Here is a 21,141-nt window from a genome sequence, read left to right as displayed (position 1 = left end):
ACCTTTAGACAAGTTTGCATCATGGACGTGTTAGGGTTCCCAAGCTCTGGTACACAAATGTTGAAAGATGAAGATACATCTTTGCTGTGAGGAACACTGGTGCGCCTGCAGCAGTCAGCAGAGAAAGGACTAAAAGTCAGTGGCAGAGCAGGAGGTCCCATGCAAGAGGTCCCAGATTCAATCCCTGGCATCTCCAGGTAGGATTGGAAAGACCCCTGGATCCAGGGGTGCCATCTACGGGGGGTGGGCTGGGGGCCCTCCTAAAATTTTCAAGGAGGGGGCTAGGCCCCCTCAGTATTCCATGGGCTCACCTGGCCTACCCATGTCTGCAGCAGGCCTTAGGTGTACACCTGGCACCACCAGGAGAAGGAGGTATTGCAATACTGCGATAGTCTTTCAGGGCTCCTGTCACCATTCAGGATTGTGTTGCACTATGTAATGTTTATATTCTCTCTCTGTCACACACGTACATGCACACAGGCATACAGCCACCCACACAGAATTGCCTCGGAGAGCTTGTGTATAGCCTAAATGTTGTTCTTCTGCAGTACAAAGGGAAAGCAAACCTGCATGTATTTGAAGACTGGTGTGGAGGAGCTGTTGGGCACCTAAGGAAGAACCTGCATTTCCCCCTCTATCCACATGTAAGTACAAGTGATTCTGCAAGACGAAGAGGCCAGTTCCAGCATAACTTCCAGGAGGGGGGTTTCTGTTACTCTCTTTGTGTAGTAAATATCTGTAGCCACTGTTGCAGTAAATTTCCATTCTACTAGTAACTAGGGCATTTGACTTGATCTAAGTGCTAATGAAATCCACAAGTGTAGTTCCTTTGATTTCAGCAAGCCAGTATCAGGTATGGTAAGGTTTATCCAATGAGGTGTGCTCCTTATGTTGCTGGACTGCAACTCCCATCATCCCTGACCATTGGGCCATGCTGGGTGGGGCTGATGGGAATTGGAGTCCCAGCAAGATTTGGAGGGTGCCACGTTGACTTCCTCTGGGCTATGGTATCCCATTCCCATGTTCACATCCTTGTGCCTGCTCCAGCTTTAAGACAGACAAAATCAAGGAGGCTGACTTACTTCCATGCAAGACACTGGCAATGCATTACTTCTGTGATGATCCATCTGCTAAGGGCTCATGCTACACATGGAATTTCTGAATGAATCTCCCCAAAAGACACTTGAGTGGGAGGAGGAATTTGAAGAGGAGGTTTGGCAAATATAAATTATTCTCTGTTTTCCAGTGTGTAAGCATGTTCACAAGATATTTTGATATCTTTTGAGCCAGGTTTTTGCTGGGAGCTGAGTAAATGCTGACTAGTGATGGGTCTACCAGCTTGTTATTGTATTGCTGTTTGATATATTTTAGCTGACGTTTCAGTTATTTAAACTTTTATTGTAGACAACAAGAATCCACTGACAGCATACAAATCAATATGGCTAACTTCACCCAACAACCCCCCCCCCTTCACACATGAAAAACAAATCTCACTGCAGCCACTAAAGATAACCAACCATTCCCTAGGCCCCCCTCCACCTCTCTCACTACCAAGGAAATATAATAAGTGAATAGAAAGAGAACCTACCCAAGGGATGTTGATACAAAACACTACACATACACTAAGTAAAATAATATAAGTTTTACCACCCCAACCTTCCTCTCTCTCTCCCTTCTTCCCTAACCCTAACACTAATGTCTCACAACAAATGTAATTGATCTATAAAAAAAACACAACCTGAAAAGAGAGACAATGCCCATACTTTTGTAAATCACGAAAATCTTTAATAAAAATTATTTTTTTATTTAAAAAAACCCCAAGTCTTTTATTGTATGGTTTGATAGTGTGTTGAGGTGTAACCTGCACTTGGAGCAATAGAACTGATGAAGTGTATGATAAATATTGAACAAATGAATATAGCATACATTTGCTCAAGGCCTGTGTTGTGGAATATTACATTCAAATGCTCTCTTCCTCTTTTCTTCTGGCTCTTAGACCCGCACAACAGTGAAAAAGTTGGCTGTGTCACCCAAATGGAAGAATTACGGCCTCCGTATATTTGGGTACATCCATCCCTTCAAAGATGGTGAGCTGAATTAGCAACCCTTAACTCTGTCTGCAAAGTTGTGCTTCACTGCTGAGATCTCATCTTCTTCCCACTCAGAGATACCTTTGCCTTAAAGAAAACCATATGCATATTGTTGCCCCTGCTCCTAATCTCTCACAGTGGGAGTTATGGGAAACTGCAGAGGGACCCGCTCTCCGTTGCTCCTTTCTAGGTCAAGAGGCTTCATGCCATCAGAACGCCTCCAAATGTATCTCAGACTAGAGAAGTTCAGAAACTACCATCTCTCTGTCCCCCTTCCCCACATCCACCCATCAGTGACCAAGCATCATTCCAGGGGCTCTTGAGTCCCAAACCACAGCATTCAGTAGACATTTGACACATTGACTTGAAAAGGCTTGTCTCTCTCAGCCACAACATGCCCAGCTCACCAGCACATGGAATCCTTATTGCTCAAGCAATCCTGCTCTCACCTGCTCCTGCAGCCCACCCTGCAGCTCAAATTTTCTTCTTTGCCTTGTAGGGGACTTCCAGTTTTCTGTAGCTTCAGATGACAACTCTGAATTTTGGCTCAGTCCTGACGAGACTCCAGCCAATGCCCGTCTGGTGGCATTTGTGGGCAAGGTGGGATCCATTTTTCGCTTTCTCTTAGCTTATCACATTGTAATAGGAAGGCCAATAGTGGCATTGTAGCATCTTTCCATGGAGAGATGTGCTTCTTGCTGTCTTCTTACAAGCAATGCCATCTGGCGTCATCTCCCTGGTTCTTTGCTGGGATAGTTAAATGTAAATGTAGCCAGTAGTATTGCCACTGGGAGCCATATAAACCTCAAGCCAACTCAGCTGTGATTCTTACATCTGGAGGCTGCATAATTAAAACCTGGACCTATTATAACACAAAACACAAATACGCGTGTATATGAGTCTGTTCTAAATGCTGTTGTGTTTTGATAGTAATGTTTTTCTGCAGCTGTGGCTCACAACCTGAGCCTTACACCTGGTTCGCTCAGTAACACTGATTTCAAGGTTAAGCCTGTGCACAGATGTGGCAGATATTTCTCTGCTTTGTTCTGAATGGGAAGGTAAAGCTCTTATTTCCACGGTGGCTGCAGAGAGAGCCTGTTCCACAGCCACGTTAGCAAATGGAGAAATTATGGAAATAAGGAGCCCTTTTTGCCATATAAGGGGTGAGCAATGCACTTTGCCGTTTGATAGCCGGCAAAATGGTTTGGATTTAAAACATTAAACTTGGCTCATACCGTGAAAGCTTTGCTATGTTGGGAAGAAACAGGCTAAGGAGCACAGCTAGGAACTAATGAAAGTATTGTCAGGTGGAGAGATCGGCAGTATTTCAAATTTCTGTTTAAGTCTTCCCTCCGGTGCAATGTCTTAAAAATGCTCGAAAGCAACTCAGCAAGTGTTTCTTCGCCCATGTTGTTAGAGTTTCCCTCTGGTTCTGCTCTGGAGCTTGAGATTTCCTGTGCCCAGGGAGAAACTGCATTCCTGTGCCATATATAACCAGAGAAATAGAGACCATGGATAGAGAGATGATGCAGATACTCAGGCAAGTCCCATTTCTAAGGCCATTCAGCAAAATCAATTTCTTTGACAGAGATAGCAAAGTATGATTGTGGCCTCAGGGCACCACTTGCTTAGTGTTACTGTTGCCCTTGTGTTCAATGCTAACAGCATGCAGGAGGTGATAAGGAATTAGCGCAGATTTCAGATTAGCTGGGTTAGACCTTTGACTAGGGTGGTTGCAGTTGTATATATTGTATATGTCTCTGCGTGTCATGCAAGCAATGAATCTGATAGTAATGAATCTGTCCATTCTGCTGGTTTCCCAGACTCTGCCTCTAGTTTCACTCCATCACAAACAGGATTGTTTTCATCACTGAAGTGTTGGAGGATATCATTTTAGGGGTTTATAGCTAATAACTACTGGAATAATTGTGTTTCATATTATGTTTTAAAGGTATATCACCACTCCAACAGGCCTGTCTGTGTTTTGAACCCAAGACCTCTCACACACAACTTGAAAATGGTGGCCCCATTACTTATAGGTTTTAGGCCCAACCAATGCGCTGTGATCTAAACCACAGAGCCTAGGGCTTGCCGATCGGAAGGTCGGCAGTTCGAATCCCTGCAACAGGATGAGCTCCCGTTGTTCAGTCCCAGCTCCTGCCAACCTAGCAGTTCAAAAGCACGTCAAGTGCAAGTAGATAAATAGGTACTGCTTTGGCAGGAAGGTAAACGGTGTTTCCGTGTGCTGCTCTGGTTTGCCAGAAGTGGCTTAGTCATGCTGGCCACATAATCCGGAAGCTGTCTGCAGTCAAATGCTGGCTCCCTCAGCCTATAGAGCGAGATGAGCACATAACCCCAGAGTCATCTACGACTGGACCTAATGGTCAGGGGTACCTTTACCTTTACCTAATGCATGACAGTTGCAGACCTATGTCTGCTCTAAAGCCTAGGGGTGGAATGCTAATTAAGTCTCAAAGTGGGTATCTGTGTTAAATGCTGTTCTCACAACTGCCACTTTCCCCTCTTTTCAACTAGTGTTTATATCCTAGCCAAGTTCATTTCCAGCATCAGCATGGGGGCAGGGAGGAGAAAATCCTGTCAGATGAACTGTAAGAATGAAGTGAGGAGGGAAGGAACCAATACCCTCCACTCCTATGTGCCCCCTTGGCAGTTTAAATCTCTCCCCGTCCCCTCTCTCTCACACACACTCTCTCACACATTTGAAGGCACGGGCCTGCTGCCCTGATCTGTCACCTCACCCATACAACTCCTTACTTTCATCACTGCCCCACTGCTATTGCCAGTTTCCCCTTCCCCCTTAAAAAATGCTTTTCTTCATATAAGTCAAACAACACATATGCAACAAAAGAAACACTCCCCAATAGAAATTATGATGCAGCACAGAATATAGTTGTGTTACATACCGCATCAAAGAAAAGAAAAAATCCAAATTATCCAATGCAATAAAATTAAAAATAGCACGGTATCAGAAATCAAACCAGCCAAAAGATTTTATTTGTTTTGTCTTCAAGATGATGAGTGTCTAACCTTCCATTTGAAATTCTACCAGTTTCACAACTGCTCCCTTTTTCTCCGAACGTTTTAGCAGTGCCCATCCCAGTATACTTCAAAGGCTGCCTCAGTATTTCTGAAAGGTTTGGCACTGTCAGGCTATTCCAAATAGATCTATAGTCTGCAGTGAGTCTCTCAAGCCACTGGTGGGTAAAGCTGTTGCCAAGCAAAGATTGGAAATTTGTTTCACCATTTGATTGTTCTGCTAACAAATAAAAGTAAACAAAATTAAATCTTCAGCATGCACAGTCAAGAAATTCAATGCTGCAGGTCCCAGGACAGCTGTAGCTCACTCCCTTTCGTGCATTTTTAATGAAAGCTTAAAGGCCAGTGCTGAATCTTGTACATTTGCAATAGAAAGGTACAAGCCCTGCAGGACTGTGGCAACGCCTTTTAACCTACCCATTAAAGAGCTGACTAGTCATGCAGACCACACTGTGAGACAAAGCTTGTTTTTCCTTATATCAATTAACTCAGAGGTGACCTGATGGAAGGGATTCTCATTTGATCTAGTGGCTTGGGTTTTGTGTGGCTGATATTAATTGTTTAGGAAAACCTTAGTGATTTGATTTTTAAAAGTGCTTTGTAGCACTAGATATAAAACAGACCAGATTAGACACAAACTAGAAGATTGTAAATAAAATCACACAGCGACAGGAAGAAAAGTCTACCAGTTGAATTATGACAGCATTATAAGAAGGACTTTTCCCATTTATTTGCTTAGGAAATTAGGCATGGTTGCTGTGAATCAGCTTCAAGCTATTCCCCTGAAATGTACTCAAAAACCATGTGGATTGTGATGTTCTAATCAACTTCAGCCAGTGCCATTCCTAATTTTCTTCTAGTTTTTTGGTATTGGTTTTGGCCTTTGATCAAAGATTGAATTTGGCCCCATATTCACATTCTTTCTCCTTTTCTTCTTTAGCTGGGCTCTGAGTGGACTGCCCCAGGAGAGTTCACAAAATTCAGCTCACAAGTTTCCAAGCCAATCCGGTAGGTGTTGCTACCCTGTCCTTTTGCTCATTCTAGGCAGCTAAGGCTGTGCACACACGTGAAGGTACTTTGAATGTGCTTAAAAGGTATAGTGTGTACACAACCTACATATGCCTACACCATGTCCATATTTTATTGTAGACGTGTGTGTGTGTGTGTGTGTGTGTGTGTGTGTGTGTGTTTGCGTGTGTTTGCGTGTGTGTGCGTATGCATGTGTGTGTGTGTGTGTGTGTGTGATCCATCTGACTGGGTTCCCCCAGCCACTCTGGGCTGTGAGCATGTGAGATGTAATGCTTGCAAACACTTGCCCATATCCCCCAGCATCTGATCTTAAATGTGGTGTGAGAATGCCCTCTCCAGAGCCATCCACGGTATACTGCTGAAGCCATAGATCACACACAACTCACATACGGAACTCACAGCCACATGATGGAATGGTGGCCACTAGCTTAGATCACTTAAAAAAAAAATTGACCATCTCTCAATGGTTTTTAGCTATGAAATTCCATGTTCACAAATAGTATACCAGCTTCTGGGGAGGCCTATTGCCAGTTTGCTCCCAGAAGCAGCTGGCTCACCCATGCTGGAAACAGAATATTGAACCATATCTAGTAGGTATGATAATATATTTAAACAAAGAGGTGTTACTAATATTTTTATACAATTGCAAGTGTATCTTAGGAAATTGTGCATGTTTTTAGAAAGTGATGGTTTTTTTTTCCATTTTAGCAAGTGAGCATATGTTACTTAGATCTCAACATCTTGTATATGCTTCATTGTTGGAGAGATATAAAAAGAAGAGAAGCTTATGTTCTGCTGGTGAAGCATGCAGGGTTGCCTTACTACACAGGGCACTTTGTCAAAAGCTTGGTACAGTTAACGCCAGTGGAAACTGGTCTAGCTATATTTTGCGTCTCATTCACTACAATGGTGCAGAAACAAGACATCCAGAGAGTATTGAAGGGCATGGAACAGCCAAGTCAGAAACCACCATTCTTCTCTTCTTTATCCTTTATATCAGGGTGGCTAACCTTCTGTGGCTCAAGGGCCCCTTTGAGCGCTTTCCCACTCCCTCAAAATCTGCATGCCCACCAAGCCCATTTCACACACATGCATACACTCATGCAGCGCAAAGGGTAGGACAATCAGTTTACACACATAGACACACTCAGCAGTGTTTATGCTCTCTAGGGCAGTGCCCGCCCTGGGATAATCTTCTGCCCTTGGGAGGAGGAACAAAGCCCCTTTTCTCTGTGGTATGGCACTATTGGTAGAAGGTCCTTAGACAGGAAACTGGAAGGAATGCTTCTTCCTGTTTCTTTTCCTCTCTAAAGCCTTCCAACAATGGCAATAACTTTGTAAGAATGGTGCAGTACTGGACGGAGAAGGGGTCCTCTTCTAAAGGTAAAAAGACGTGACGCCTCCCATCCCTGCATATCAGATCAGCAGAGACCTCTCCCAATGGTGGGGCACAATAGTGCCACCTGCTGCCCAAAAACACTCAGTTGAAAATAGTGGAGGCAAATGATTGGGGTTTTGCAGGCCACCAGAAATCACGGGTTAGCTACTCCTGCTTCATATAGCACTTGCCACTTAGAACAACCCTGTGTGGTAGATACTTCTCCAGTTCTCAAATGGAAGCTGAGAGATGGTGACTTGTTCAAGCCACACAGTGAGTTCTTGACAGCAAGTGAGTCCAGGTCTCCCAGTCCCAAGGCCAGCTCTCCCGCAGGGCAATCTAAGGTGGGAAATGCATAATTGTTTCTGTAAACTTGCTTCTCCATGAGCCTTTTGCGCTCTCTCTCTCTCTCTCTCTCTCTCTCGCTCTCTCTCTCCTCATTTCCCATCTCTTTGCATCTTTCTTTTCCCATAACAACGCTCCTTTCCACCCCTCCTCCTCTTTGTCCTATTTCCAGGCTTGTTGGTCTGAAGGTACTTCCTGTCTAGATTTGGTGCCTGTCAGCTCCCCCTTCCTGTTTCTTTGCCTCTCTCTCTTCGACACAGCCCTGGATGGAGCTGGCAGCTCTCGTCTGGGCCTCTCTTTGCCTGTGCTATCAGTCCGCTGCTGAGCAGGAACTTCCATGGCATTCTGCAGTTTTTCCTTGTCCACTCTGCATACCTCTTACTTGTTCTGTTCATTCACAACAAATGGCTGCAGAGACAGAGGCCCTTTTGCCCTACACCGGGAAAGAGGCTTTATTCAGCAGGCAGCTCCTGTGTTGTGAGCAGAGCTTGCGATGGTGGTGCTGAAGGAGGCCGCTGGGAAAGGCTGCTCAAGGTTATGAACTGCTCCCTTGCCGGTGGTGGCCCAAGGGCTGTTGTCATGTGCCCTGTATAAATATATTTGCAAACATTTTGGCATCGCCTCTTGTTTCTCTGCGATGTATCCTGTGTGCCATGCCCTCAGATTGGCAGAAGGACAAATGTGAAGAGCAGGGCATGCAGAGTTTTCTTGCTAGGGTCAGGACATGAAGAGATCTGGAATAATAGTGGAGATGTGTGCTGAATGCTTATTGCTTCCCCCAGCTGCTGGAAGAAAGAAATGAGGGAAGCTGTCCAAATGCAAAAAAGGGGCTGGATGGGAGGAATATGAATGGACAAACACCTGCTCTGAGAACAGAGGGGCCCAAACCAAGCCTCAGTACTGGGCACATTGGCAGATTTTTCCAGCTTAAGTGCCATGCCTGCCCCTCAGCAGAACTAGTCAATGTGATCTCTGTCACTACCGATCAGTGTGATAGTACTGTTTAGTGGGAGAAATTCAGTATAGCGCTAAGAGGATCACTCCATCAGTGCAAGCATTTTGATTGCATTGATACAACAATCTCCCCTTCCCTCCCCCCCATGTGCTGTTCTAGGGATTCCCCCCCCCCTTGCGCAAGCCAATTCCAGGGGCACAGGGGAAGATAGGAGGGAAGCATCATTGCATTAGCAGAATCCTTGCATGGGCTTCTGCTAACAGGACCAGTTAGTTGAAGCCTGTCCAGTGTTAAGGTTCAGTGCATGATGGGAAATGTGTCTTCTTAACCAGACATAAATAAATAAAACCAGGGATCTCTTGTCTCTTGAACCTCTGTGGGAGACGCATGGTGAATCTGCAGGTAGTTTCCCCATTTCAGCTTTAAAAGGCATTGAACTGAACTATTTTCCTCACTGATCTCTTTGAAATAGTCAGGATAAGCACCCATATATGGTGCAGTGGATTTGCCATAAGAAAATACTCCCAATAGCAGTGCAGGAACATCTGGAGGACCACAGGTTCCCTGTTACTCCTCTAAACAATCAAGATGGGGAGAGCCCAAGGTTTCCCTGTAACTGCTGTCATAGACTGTTGCCTGCAAGGGTTGTGGTTGGCTCATGAATAAGACATGAATAGGCCTTGCAAGATTTCTGGCACCCCTGTGGGGCTACCATTTAAAAGCACTCAGTGTGGGGTGTGAATATACTTTGGATTCCCTTGCAGATGATTAGCTGGGAACAATTCAGTGCTGTAATTTAATTAGGGAGCCGATGAAAGGAAGTGGGAGGGAAGGGCGGGGACTGTTGGTGGTGGCAAGAATAGTTTGGGCACATTTGCCACACACAGTTCCTTGAAGCAGCTGATTGGAGCTCGGCCAGCTTGGAGAGCAAAAGCCTGCCTGGAGTATGTCCTGGAGTTCCCAAGGGAAATTTTGGAGATTTTTTTTTCTCCTCTCCTCTTCCTTCTCCTCCAATTGAGCCACAGTTGTGGTGAGCAGGGCTTGGTGTTCTTGGTTTACACACCCTGGTTACACAGAGCAGTGCTCTCATACATATGGCAAAAGAGATGGATTTGATTCTCTTTCCTTTACCTGATGGATAATGGGACATAATAAGAAAGGGGTGACACAGACAGGATTGTTTGTTTGTTTGTTTGTTTTAAAAAAGCGTTCCACAGCACTACTGCATCTGTCACACCTCATTCCTGTCCTGCAGCAGCACCACATCTTTGCTATTTTGGTATCAAGTCTTCACACAGCTCTGCTACTGCACTCAGAAGGCTAAAGAGAAGACTTCTCCTGTAGTGCCATTTGGGTGATTTCATCTCCCTTGTTTTTCACCCTTGTGAACTTTAGTATTGTAAGTCCAAAGCTTAGGCATCTTGATGAAAAAAGGATGAATGCATTTCCCATTGTTTCACTTGAGTAAAGTCTGTGATCTGAAATCCAAACAACAGCAAGACCTGCTCACATCTGGCTAGGAAGGAGTTTAATTAAGTGTGCGCGCACACACACACACACACACACACACACACACCGCCACACACCTCCCCATTGCCAGATCCAAACTGAGCAGTATTGTCTCTGCATATGCAGAACTGAACCCTGTTTTTGGCTGAAGAGTTGGGCATGGCTTGGAGGTTTTGTTGCAATTGTCATTCTCAACAGTATATGCCACCTAGTATATTAAATAGCTTTTAAAAATATATATGGTGGTGGTGTTTTTTTAAAAAAAATCCTACAATCCAAATTCATCTCCAAGAAGAAGAAGGTAAGGGACAAGACTATGTACATGTTCTGGAGGGAGCAGCACCATCTACTCAAACAACTTGTTACAAGAAGTTGATCATTTATTCATTTTCCTTGATATACAAACACATCAGTATTAAAAAGGAAGAGAAGAAGTACTGTTAAGAAGTAATGGCTGGGGGGAAATGTTTCAAAGTTTGAAGTAAGTGAAGAGTGAAATGCTAAATATTAACAGTGATAGCATTTCAGCCTATGGAAAGACAGAAGACAATGGATGCAGATCAGTCATGGAACAAGAAACCTGAAGCCTAGCTAAAAGAGGGAGGAAGACAGAACCTGTTCATGAACTAGCCTGGACTGAAGTAGCTGCTTTGAGCTGTGGAATCCCTCAGGGTGGCACTCTTCCCACCACCAGCGCCAGGGTTGCGTGATGGTGATGGCTTCTGGTGAGATTTTTCTGGAAGCCACTGTATGACTGGTAAGCAAGGCAGGGGAGCCACCTTCCCATTCATGTCAGGTGGCAAAATGGGACTGGCCACCCCTGGAAGAAGAGTGAAGAAATTAAACCTGATCATAACAAGAGATCCCAAAGCAAGTTGGCAGCAAATACAAAGGGGACAGATAATTCAGAACAGTAACACTAGAAGTAAGAAGTGAGAATTGAAGAAGAAAAAGATTTGTCAGTGGAGCAACACAATCAAACTGCGACATAACACAAAGACTGGCAGCAACATTACCAGAAATTAGTAGTTTACAATGGGAAAGAGATAGTAATCAAGACGAGCGAATTCAAACCTGGAAATGTTCAGAAAGCAAAACTATGAAGAAAACCACCACAGTCAATTTTATGCTTTCTACCCTTCAGTGTCTTCCCAAACATGGGCGCCCTGCTCTCAGAAGCAATAGAAGTGTTTAGTTTTTCTAGGCAACTCCCTTCAGGCGCCATGCCTAATAATTTTCGGTGTTTCTGCACGTGCCTCTCTGTTTGCAGCCAGTGACTGAATTCCAGAGGTGGTGTGAAGCTTACAGTTCCTGAAGACGTGTGAGGCTACTGCCTGGAGAACATAGGAAACAGTCCATCAAGCCCAGTACTGTACTCTGACTGGCAGCAGGATCTCCAGGCAGAGCTATTGCTTTCCTGCCAGAGGTGACCTTGTCCATTCAAAGCACATGCTCTTCCAGTCCACTCTAGTCCCTCCCATTTTGGCGGCTGCTTGATGTTAGGGCAGTCCCTCTCCTTGCTATTTGTCTTTGAGGTGTACTGTGCAAGCCCATGTTTCCAAGAAGATTCCACCTGGCCCATTGCCTTTGCCACCAGCTCTATGGATCAGCTACTCTCTCTGCCAGGCTTCTGAAGCACCACATCTCTGCTGAACCATGGCTGCAGCTGAGTTAGCAGGCACCAGCTGAAGTTGGCAGCCACCACCCCTCCATTCTCCCCATGGGGTTGGCCTGCACTTTCTTCCCAGCACTTGACAATCTCTTGCATGAAAAGTACCAAAGGTCTGTCAGCCCAGGGTGTTTGTGTGTGCTGTGAAATGAACCCAGCATCCCAAGTATCTGGTGTCTTGGGCAGCTTAAGGCAGAGAAGAGCCTTCTGTCTCGCTGTGTGAGAGATGGATATGGTTACCATGGCAGCAGTGGCATGCAGCACACCAAGCCAGCAAGAGCCTGTGTGAGAAGGATTTTAGGAGCCCTCTGCTCTCACTGATCAGGACTGACAGGCAGCAGTGATCGAACAGCGGGATCTCAGCTGCAACTGCGCCTGCAGTGCCTTGCCTCTGTCAACTGGGTTGTGGGCATCTATTGCCTCCAGAACTGCTGGCAGCATTCTCTTCATATCTGTTCTTTAGTTCTATTCCTAAACCTTTTGCTCCATTCCTTTTCAATGTAGATGGTTGTTTCCTAAATGCTTCCTGAATCCTTCCTAGTTTGCTTTGTTCCTGTGCTGAGGTTCTGTGTTTGTGTCCTATATGAAATCCTGCTGCATTGTTTGGAATTTGGCTCACATCTGAAGGTATCCAGATTTCAGTTGGGAGGAAGAAGAAATGTCTTGAGTCTTGCCTAGTTGTACAGAAAATAACTGAACTTAAATGGGCAAAAAAACTGGACCTATGTGGACAACGCATGATACAGATTGCATTGCCAAATGAGGCTGCAGGTGGGGCTTCCAGTAATCAGAAAGCAGAATTTCTTTGTGCTACGCATGCCTGTGTCCCATTCTCTCTCTGGTACCTCTTCTCTGTCCCCATATCAACCTCCTCTTCCCCATCCTGACTCTGCTGTCTGTACTGATAACACTATTATGGGCGAGGAGAGCTGTAACTTCTCCATAGTCCATTGCATCAGGCACTTTTCTTTTATCCCAGTTCACTCCTAGTATCAGAGTTGATGTTGACAGCAGATTTCCCCCAACCCTATGCTTTATACATAAACAGGGCAGGCAAGTGATTTAAAGACCATGGCTTTGACTCTTAGCATTCAGTGATCCTTACAACCATGCTGCAAAACAGATTGTTGTTGTTGCCCTTACATTTCAGAAGGAAAGCAGGGAGAGAGCTGAGGTTGAGGGACCGAGGGGAGGTGGGGCTGGAATGTTTGTGGCTGAGATGATGTTTGAACCACTTGACTTTTCAGATTACAGCTCAAGCGCTTGGCCACTGCAACACCATCTTCTTCCTCTTTCCCTCACACCAGCCACTGCTAAATTGCTCCTAATTCTGTGAAAATGTGATTGATGCCATGATAAATACATTGTGGAACATTGGGTGATTTTGCACACTCATTCGCAATTCTTTCTGTGTTTGGAGCATTGATATGCGGTGGGTGAGCACACTTTTGGCCCAGATTCAGCTAAGTTATTGCACTATAAGAAGTTAGCATAAAAAGTCCTGCAATGGGACTTTCTCCCCTCCCTCTGTGTCCTCCCCAGAGCTGCTCAGGAGGGTTGGAAGAACCCCTAGGACAGCCCATGGGGAAAGGAGAGGGGAGATCAGGCAAGCAGAAATGCTTGCAGAGATAGAACAATTGCCTTAGTGTGCTGTTGAATTCCATTCTTTGGTATGGAGTGCATTTTCCAGCTAGATCATGGTGTTTGAGAGATCCTGGAAAGAGGAGGAAATTGGCTAAGAAAATGGCAACTGGACAGTACAAATAGAACCACAACCCTACCTTCCCCTTCCCCTGTCTCTGGGCACACACAATACTTATTGCCGAAGAGTCAGTGTGGAAGAGTGTGGGTGGAAACTGGCTTCATTCACCAGTTTCATTCACCTAAGATTTCTGTTCCGCAGCCCTCCAGCATCTGCTGTAGCTGAGAGTTCCTCAGGGACAACAGCATGGCAGTCCTCGAATTCATGTAACCTTGGAAGTATGCTTGCTGTTTTCTAATGATCTCCTTTGCTTCCCACACAGTGTCCTTTCCTCTAGGCGCTATTACTTCGAGCTCCTCCACAAGCAGGATGACCGTGGCTCAGACCATGTGGAAGTTGGTGTGAGTAAATAAATTCCTCTCTAGCCTCCCCCCACTTTAAGGTACAGAGCACCTGGTAGGAATATTAAACTTGTTTTGAAAAATAGAAACAGACCTACACTTGATCTTAGCCAAAAAAAGGCCAAGAAGCCTTCTGTTTTGTGCTCTCTTGACTAAAAATCTTGACAGTAAATAAACCTTCCATTCCCGTCAAAGAAGCCTTTATAGTCAAAAAGACATCTTTAGCACAGCTTTCACTGGTCAATTTTGAAACGGCTCTTATTAACTCAGGACTAGTTTGCAGATTACCAGTTGAGGAAAAAGCATCTGGCCATGAGGCACCCAAAGGTACATATTTGCCCCCCAAAGCTAGCAGAATGAAACATGTTTTCCACCATTTAAACTTCCTGAATCTGCTTTACAGTAAAGCAGAGGGAGGGAGGAAGATTATTCCTTAGACCATTTTTCTCATTTTCCTCAGAGCTTGAGGAGAGAAAAGTCTTTTCTCCTTAAAATTAATTGTGTCCTTCTCTGGGGAAAGAGCCAGAAGGGAGTATGAGAGGGACTTCCTAGCTGGTAATTTCTTAAACTCTTTTATTCTCAAGATAAAATGTCTCCCATCTCCTAGAAACTTTAAAATAGACTCATTTTCATGCCTCTCAGAGGAGCTGTGTTCCCTTTACAGAAGCCTTTGCTGCACAGCAGGCTGCTGGAGGTGAAATATTAGTCTTTTTAAAGAGGCTCCATTCATCCCACATCTAAATTAAAAGAAAGAAGAGCCACTCAGTGCAAATGCTCTTCCTTCCCAACGGCTGCCTGTCTCTGCTGTGAAGTCTCTGCCAAAAGGATTCTAGGTCACCCTGGCAGGTGTAACACCCAGAGTGCAGGGAATATGAAAGAAAAAAAAATTACCAGATGGGATTTATCTTTGCTTTAAAATAATATGCACCAATCGTCTGGTTGCTTTGATGGATATGAAGCACGTACGCATGCAAGGTTGTTCTTCCTGCTCATCAGCTATTTAGCATGTCTACGTAAGTACTAAATGTGCAGAATGAACAGCATATGGGCCTGTCTAAAAGCAAGTGTGTAAACTAGACAGATGAACATTGACACATTACTGCTTTTGCCACTTTACACGATGTTGGAAAGCTTGTCAGTCATTACAGAGGCCTTCCAGGCACCCCGATTAACAATAATAAATCTCCAGCCTGCTGCAGGAGAAAAGGAAGCAGCCTTTATTAAAACTACTTCGTGTTTCGACATTACAAACTGTTACATAGCAAAACAGTATTTCTACTTAGCTACAGAAATATTAGCAGTGAGCCTGAATAGCAGCTGTTTGACTCTCCTCTGCTAAAATCCTGGGCTGCGTTCCTTACAATGATGGTACAGAAGCGCTTCCTCTCAGGGACATGCATAATTTGAATGGTGAGCCTGCTATGGAAGTGTGCACACACTCCTTGGATCTGTTAAAAAAATAACATCTTCCCTCCCAGTCCTGTGTTGTGTTCACAGCAGAAGCTAGGTATGCACAGTTCTGATTGGTTGGTGCCAGTGACATTATAAAACAACTTTTGCTTACCCAGAACAGCTTTTCAGCTTTTTAAAATTAAAATTGTGCTTTGCTTTTAAAATAACCAAATGCACATGGGCAAGTGGGGGAAGGGCAGTTCAGTCAACTGAATCAGTGCTTGGTTCACTGATCCCATTGCTCCTACTCTGAATGAGAGAAGAGTTGGGTTCAGCCTTTCAACACCTTTTCTTTTCTTTTTTCTTTTACTACTTGTGTAGGTACCCTTTGCTTACCCTTTTAATAGAAAGCCACAGCATGTTACAGTTCCTCAGTCAAAAGAAGGAACAAGGGTTCAGCTGAATGTCAGAGAGCTCAGAAGCATCTCCCAAACAGTTTGTAATTGTGCTTCATTGCTGGAGAGGGGAAGTATACCTCTCTGTGATGCTAAGACGAAGGGCAGTATAGAAATAAAATTAATAAAATAAAGCATATGGCCTACAAATAATTTATTAACACACAAACATGCTTGTAGAGGAGGCTCATTATGTGGTGAGGCTAAGAGGGTCCTTTTGTGTTGATGTTTTAAATGGCTGCATGTGTATCCTGCATGAGGACTGCTGGGTTTTTTAATATATATTTTTAAGGAAGAGTTAAAATATAATAGAACTTATTGAAAAAGTTCACCAAATGGCACATATTGGGCAGTGGATGAGGCACCCATCATATTGATGACCCAGGCACTATCCAGACAGTGTGACACTTGGGCAACTTCATTCCACACAGCACTCACTTCTCACTTTCCCAGCAAAAGAAAGAAAGAAATTGGCTGAGTGCTCAGAAAATACAATGCTCCTGTAAAAAAAAATGGAAAGAAAAAGTGCTAATATGTTTTAAGATGACTGTGTTCCTGGCAGTTGTTGAGTAACAGCTGCCCAAGTTGTCTGCAGGTTAGAGAACAACCAAAAATAATACTGGGTGTTATTCAACCAAGTTTAACTAACTTAGTCATGTTCAGTCATTTCATTGGGCCTGCTCCAAGTAAAATATAGTTGACTGTTGCCCATTATCCAGAAAAGGATCAGGACGATTCAGCAGAATTGCATGTTCTTGACCCAATGGCAGGGTGTGGCCAGGCCAGACTAGCTAGTAACACTAAAAAGCTGTTATCGGATCAGTGCAGTGACTCAGTTTGTTATCTCTGTAATTGATTCACACCTGCATTCTGAAGGCCAGAAGCTGCACCAGATGAACTACAGCCAGACAAAAGCCTTGAGTTGTGTGCTGCATCTTTCTTCCCTTTTTACTTCCAAACACAGAGCAAACTTTCCTAGTTAAGCTACTGGCTATGGTGGGTAGTGCCACCTGATTCTTGGGCTCAGCCCCAAAGTGCCACATTCCCAAGGAACAGCAGGCTTCTGGCTGCGCGTGGAGCACACACTTCCTCCAAGCAACATGTTCTCCCAAGGTGTTGCGCCAGAGAGCAGATGAAGAGCCACATGGGGCAGAAACAGTCACCAGCCAGTGTGAAATAGGCATTGAATGGGAACTTTAACAGCCTGCCTTCTGGACTCTCCTGAATTCCTCCCCATTCACATTCCTACCAGCTGGTCTTCCGCAAACTTCCTTTCCCCCACATGCAGGAGCACACACAATACATGCATATATAGATTGGCCTTTCTTAATCACTCTCTTGTCTCTTTCAGTGGCGCGTTTTCCTGCCCAGCTTCAAGTTTGAGGTCATCGATTCACCCTACATTTCACTCTATACAGGTAAAGCGCACCTCCCCCCTGAGGCTTTGCAGCCTTAGCTTGATACAGGATTCCTCCTGCAACCTGCAATGTGTGTAGTTGGTGCACGCGTAAAGAAAAGAGCGTGCCAGCACGATCCTGTAGAGTTCATTGGTTGTCCATGTATTGAGACCTCCCGTTGTCATTCCAAAAAGCACCAGTGTACTATCAGGCACCCTGTCTCCAGGCCACACTTTGCAAAGGTTCTGGCTTTGCACTTGAGTGTTTTTGCTTGGCTGGAATGTGTCATTGAACTCTGCTAAGGCTCCTTGCTTCTTTGTATGGAGGATAGAGAATTAGTGTGCACACCTTCTTGGGAGTAAATCCCATTGAACTGAGCTTTGGGCGTACTTTTGAGTAAATGTCTATATGATTGCACTGTAGGGCAGGAAACCTCTAAACTCGGGGGGGGGGGGTTCTGAGTAGATACATCAGAGGTCTAAATGTGAGGGTTTTTTCTCCCCCCAAAAAGAGGGCAGAAATTGTAATGTGTGGGGCTGAAAATTCCCTTTGAAGTCATTTAGTCCAACGCTCTTTCACTAGACCAGTGGTTCTCAAAGGGTGTATTGTGCCACACTGCTGTGGCAGGAGTGAATGGCAAGTGTAGCAAGAAAATTCAAGGACAATCAAAGAAGCATTTGAACATTTAAGTGTAGTATAATATAGCATAGTATAGTATAAAAATATTATGCATACATACATACAACCAGAAACAATATGCATGCCTCTCTTCAAGAGCATTGGCTATTCTTCTGCAGTTTTTCATGACATATGGTTGTGAATAGAGATTTGCATATGAAAAGATCAGAAAAGGGAAAGGCTTCTTTGTTTTGATGAGGAGATGAGAGTGTGTTTGTCTCAAACTGGACCTAATATAAATGAGATTATCTGGCATAAGCAAGCTCACACATCTCATTGAGTTTGTATACATATTTAAGGTACATATGTAAGAGGCTTGTTTATAATTATATTTTGGGAATAATTAATGTTCTTACGGAGCTGCATTGTTTATACTTTCTGGATGTCTCATGATCATATTATAAAGTAGTTGTGTTTTATGTTATAAATCAAGCACTGCTAGGAGTTGCTTCTTTTTGTTTTCTGATGTATTTCTTATCAATTAAAAATAAATTGGTGTGGCACAAGCAAATTTTCATTCTGAAAATGTGGCCCAGAGAAAAAAAGTTTGAGAACCAGTGCACTAGACCTTCGGTATATAACTGCCTGCAACTGCTTAGCTCTCAGTATTCACTTTTTTTTAGTGCACAAGACAAGAGCTGGTCCATTGCTCCACGTCTGTGGGGTGATAAATACACTTAGAAAAATAGTCCCAGATGAATCAAGCAACTGAGCCAGCAAAGAACTGTAATCACGACATGTACGTGTGTGTGTGTGTGTGTGTGTGTTTTGCAGGAAGGGAAAGCTAAAAATAAGATAGCAGGCAGCTCTGATCCTTCATGAAAAGGCAAAGGGGGTTTGGGAGTGTGTATAGACTTTACTGGGCATGTGTATACTGGGCATATATATTGTATAAGCAGTCGCCGCCTTGCTCTTCTTTTCCCAGGGCTCTTGCTGCCCTTTCCCCCTTGTGTCTTGCTCCATCTCAGAGTGAAAAGCAAGAGGCCAGCAGAAGAGCACCCTTGGCAAATACCCGTCAGCTGGTGCTTCCAGAGCTGAATTATGAGCACCTGTCTTGTAAGCAGGGATGGATAGTGCCGAGTTTAATTAAATCCATAGATCTTCCACTTCCCTCCTCATAACCTGGCCCGGCAGCAGGAGGCGCTTGATGAATAGATCCCTGCCTGGCACTCAATACACAAGGCGCCTGTAATTAAGTATCCCGTGGAAGGTGGAGATAAGGTGGAGGGGTTGGGCAAGTCAGCCTCCTTTGGTACAGAAGCACGAGGGCTCGACTGGCACGAGAGGAATAGTGGCAATTGGGCTATTGACAGAAGTGCCTGCAAGATGGATGTGCTGTGGGGGGATATTTCCTTCCAGATACATCAGTCACTGTGAGTTTTCTCCTCTACCCTCTGATCTGCAGCTTTGTGCCCCATGAGGAGTGATTTTCTTGTTATCTCGCTCTTTGGCTGCAAACTCCTTCCTTGGCTGCAGGACAGTTATTAAGAAGGAGTGATTGCACGTGGAGTTGGAAGAGACGGTGTCATCTTTTAGGGGGAAAGGCTACAGTGTGATCTCTTTGTAGTGTATTCTTAGCCGCTGCACAGATAACCGTCAACAATAATCTCTGCATATTCTTAGATGTCAGAAGGGGCTCCTAAAATGTGCCCCTAAATGCACATAGCAGTTTCATTTTGGCGCATGCAGCTGACCCAGAGTGCCGTGTAGATGTTCTTGGACTCCCAAATCCCATCAGTCCCAGCCTGCATGGCCAATGGTCAGGGGAGCTGCAATCCAGTAACTACATTGGAGGGCACTACATTGGCTACACACGAGCTAAGTCATAGTGTTAGTAGAGTCTAACCTGGAAGTCACCATGGCATGAATGTCAAGAGGCTAAATCTTACCATGTGATTATGCTGCATCTTTCAGACTAGCAGACTGACACTGCTGGTGCTACAACAGTCATAGGTACTATACAGCTTCAGGATGCTGTCTGCATAGGATTGTAGGAGTAACTAGAATCTCTTCCACTGATGGAAGTGATTCATCCCCAGCCCTGGCCAGAGCTATCCAGCCTCTCCTACTTTTCCTTACCCCAACTTTACCTTTCTATACTCTGTATGAAGAGACTCTGAACAGCTGGCCTACACTCACTCACCAAACAGCCTGTCATTTCTGTGTGTAGCACACTTTTCCCGAAAGGGATGTTTGAAAGCTGTGGTGAAGAATTTTTGACTGAGACAGGCTTATGTATTTGACAAAAGAGGTGCCCATCCAGTCTCCCCCCACAAAAAGTGAACGACCTGCCCTGCTTCTTTGTTAATATACAAAATGTATTGTGTTTTCTTTTAAGAAAGCATATGCACACATGCAGGCAACATAAAACATTATGATAATCAGCAATGATCAGTAGAATATATTACAGCATAAGCTTCATTCATGTATTTTTATAGTCTATATAATTCAATGTATCCACAGTCCTCCCGAGTCAAATTAATTCACTTAGCATACATATATCATGCCCTTACTTTATCTTATATATTGTTGTTTCTTCTAGTAATGAGCTGGTTCTGCAAACCCTACCTTCTGATACCATTGAAAATAAGTTGCTTTAGGGCTTCTTCACACTTACGGTACCTTTGCCCTGCTCTTTAGCTAAGCAGCTGGGTTTTTTCTTTGCCCCTAACTTCCTCCACAAAAGCCTGCTCTTTAAAGCTAAATCAGAGCAAACATCAACTTGGGTTTTCCACAGATTGATGATTGCTCCAATTGAGCTTTAAAGAACAGGTTTTTGCAGGGAAAGCTCTGGAGCAAAAAGCAAAAAAGGACACCTGGACACGAAACTTTAAATGGTGGACCATGCCTGCAAAATGCAGAGGAAAGATAAGTTTGGCTAAGTCCTTATTCAATTAATAATGCTTGCCAAGTCCTTTGCCTGTCCCCTGTTCTGACATGTTCTCTCAGGCCACCTCAGATAATATCATCTTGACTTTCCACCAGCTTGGGTCCATTTTCTACCTTGTGTCATATTGGGAAATGCTTCCAGAGTCTAGATTTGAGCACTGACCAATTGAGTAAATTCTTGCTTTTCCGCCACTT

At 44.3% G+C, this 21,141-nt stretch overlaps 1 protein-coding gene across 6 annotated transcripts in view; it reads left to right on the top strand.

The window, feature by feature from the left end:
- B4GALNT4 (beta-1,4-N-acetyl-galactosaminyltransferase 4) overlaps window positions 1-21,141 on the top strand; it is a 171,865-nt gene that overhangs the window by 127,499 nt on the left and 23,225 nt on the right. For 5 of the 6 annotated variants that reach the window (XM_079970085.1, XM_079970087.1, XM_079970089.1 and 2 more), the window contains exons 4-9: window positions 549-644; window positions 1,997-2,087; window positions 2,590-2,690; window positions 6,088-6,155; window positions 14,057-14,135; window positions 17,334-17,400. In XM_079970085.1, the coding sequence (XP_079826211.1) occupies window positions 549-644; window positions 1,997-2,087; window positions 2,590-2,690; window positions 6,088-6,155; window positions 14,057-14,135; window positions 17,334-17,400 (502 nt within the window). Of the gene's footprint in view, window positions 1-548; window positions 645-1,996; window positions 2,088-2,589; window positions 2,691-6,087; window positions 6,156-14,056; window positions 14,136-17,333; window positions 17,401-21,141 lie in introns of those variants that run through there. The other variant, XM_079970090.1, reaches the window with a different exon arrangement.

Source organism: Podarcis cretensis, assembly GCF_951804945.1.
Source record: "Podarcis cretensis genome assembly, chromosome: 1".
In the NCBI taxonomy this organism is placed as follows: Eukaryota; Metazoa; Chordata; class Lepidosauria; order Squamata; family Lacertidae; genus Podarcis; species Podarcis cretensis.
Note: the sequence above shows the minus strand (reverse complement) of the source record. Positions and strands in the feature narration are given on the sequence as shown.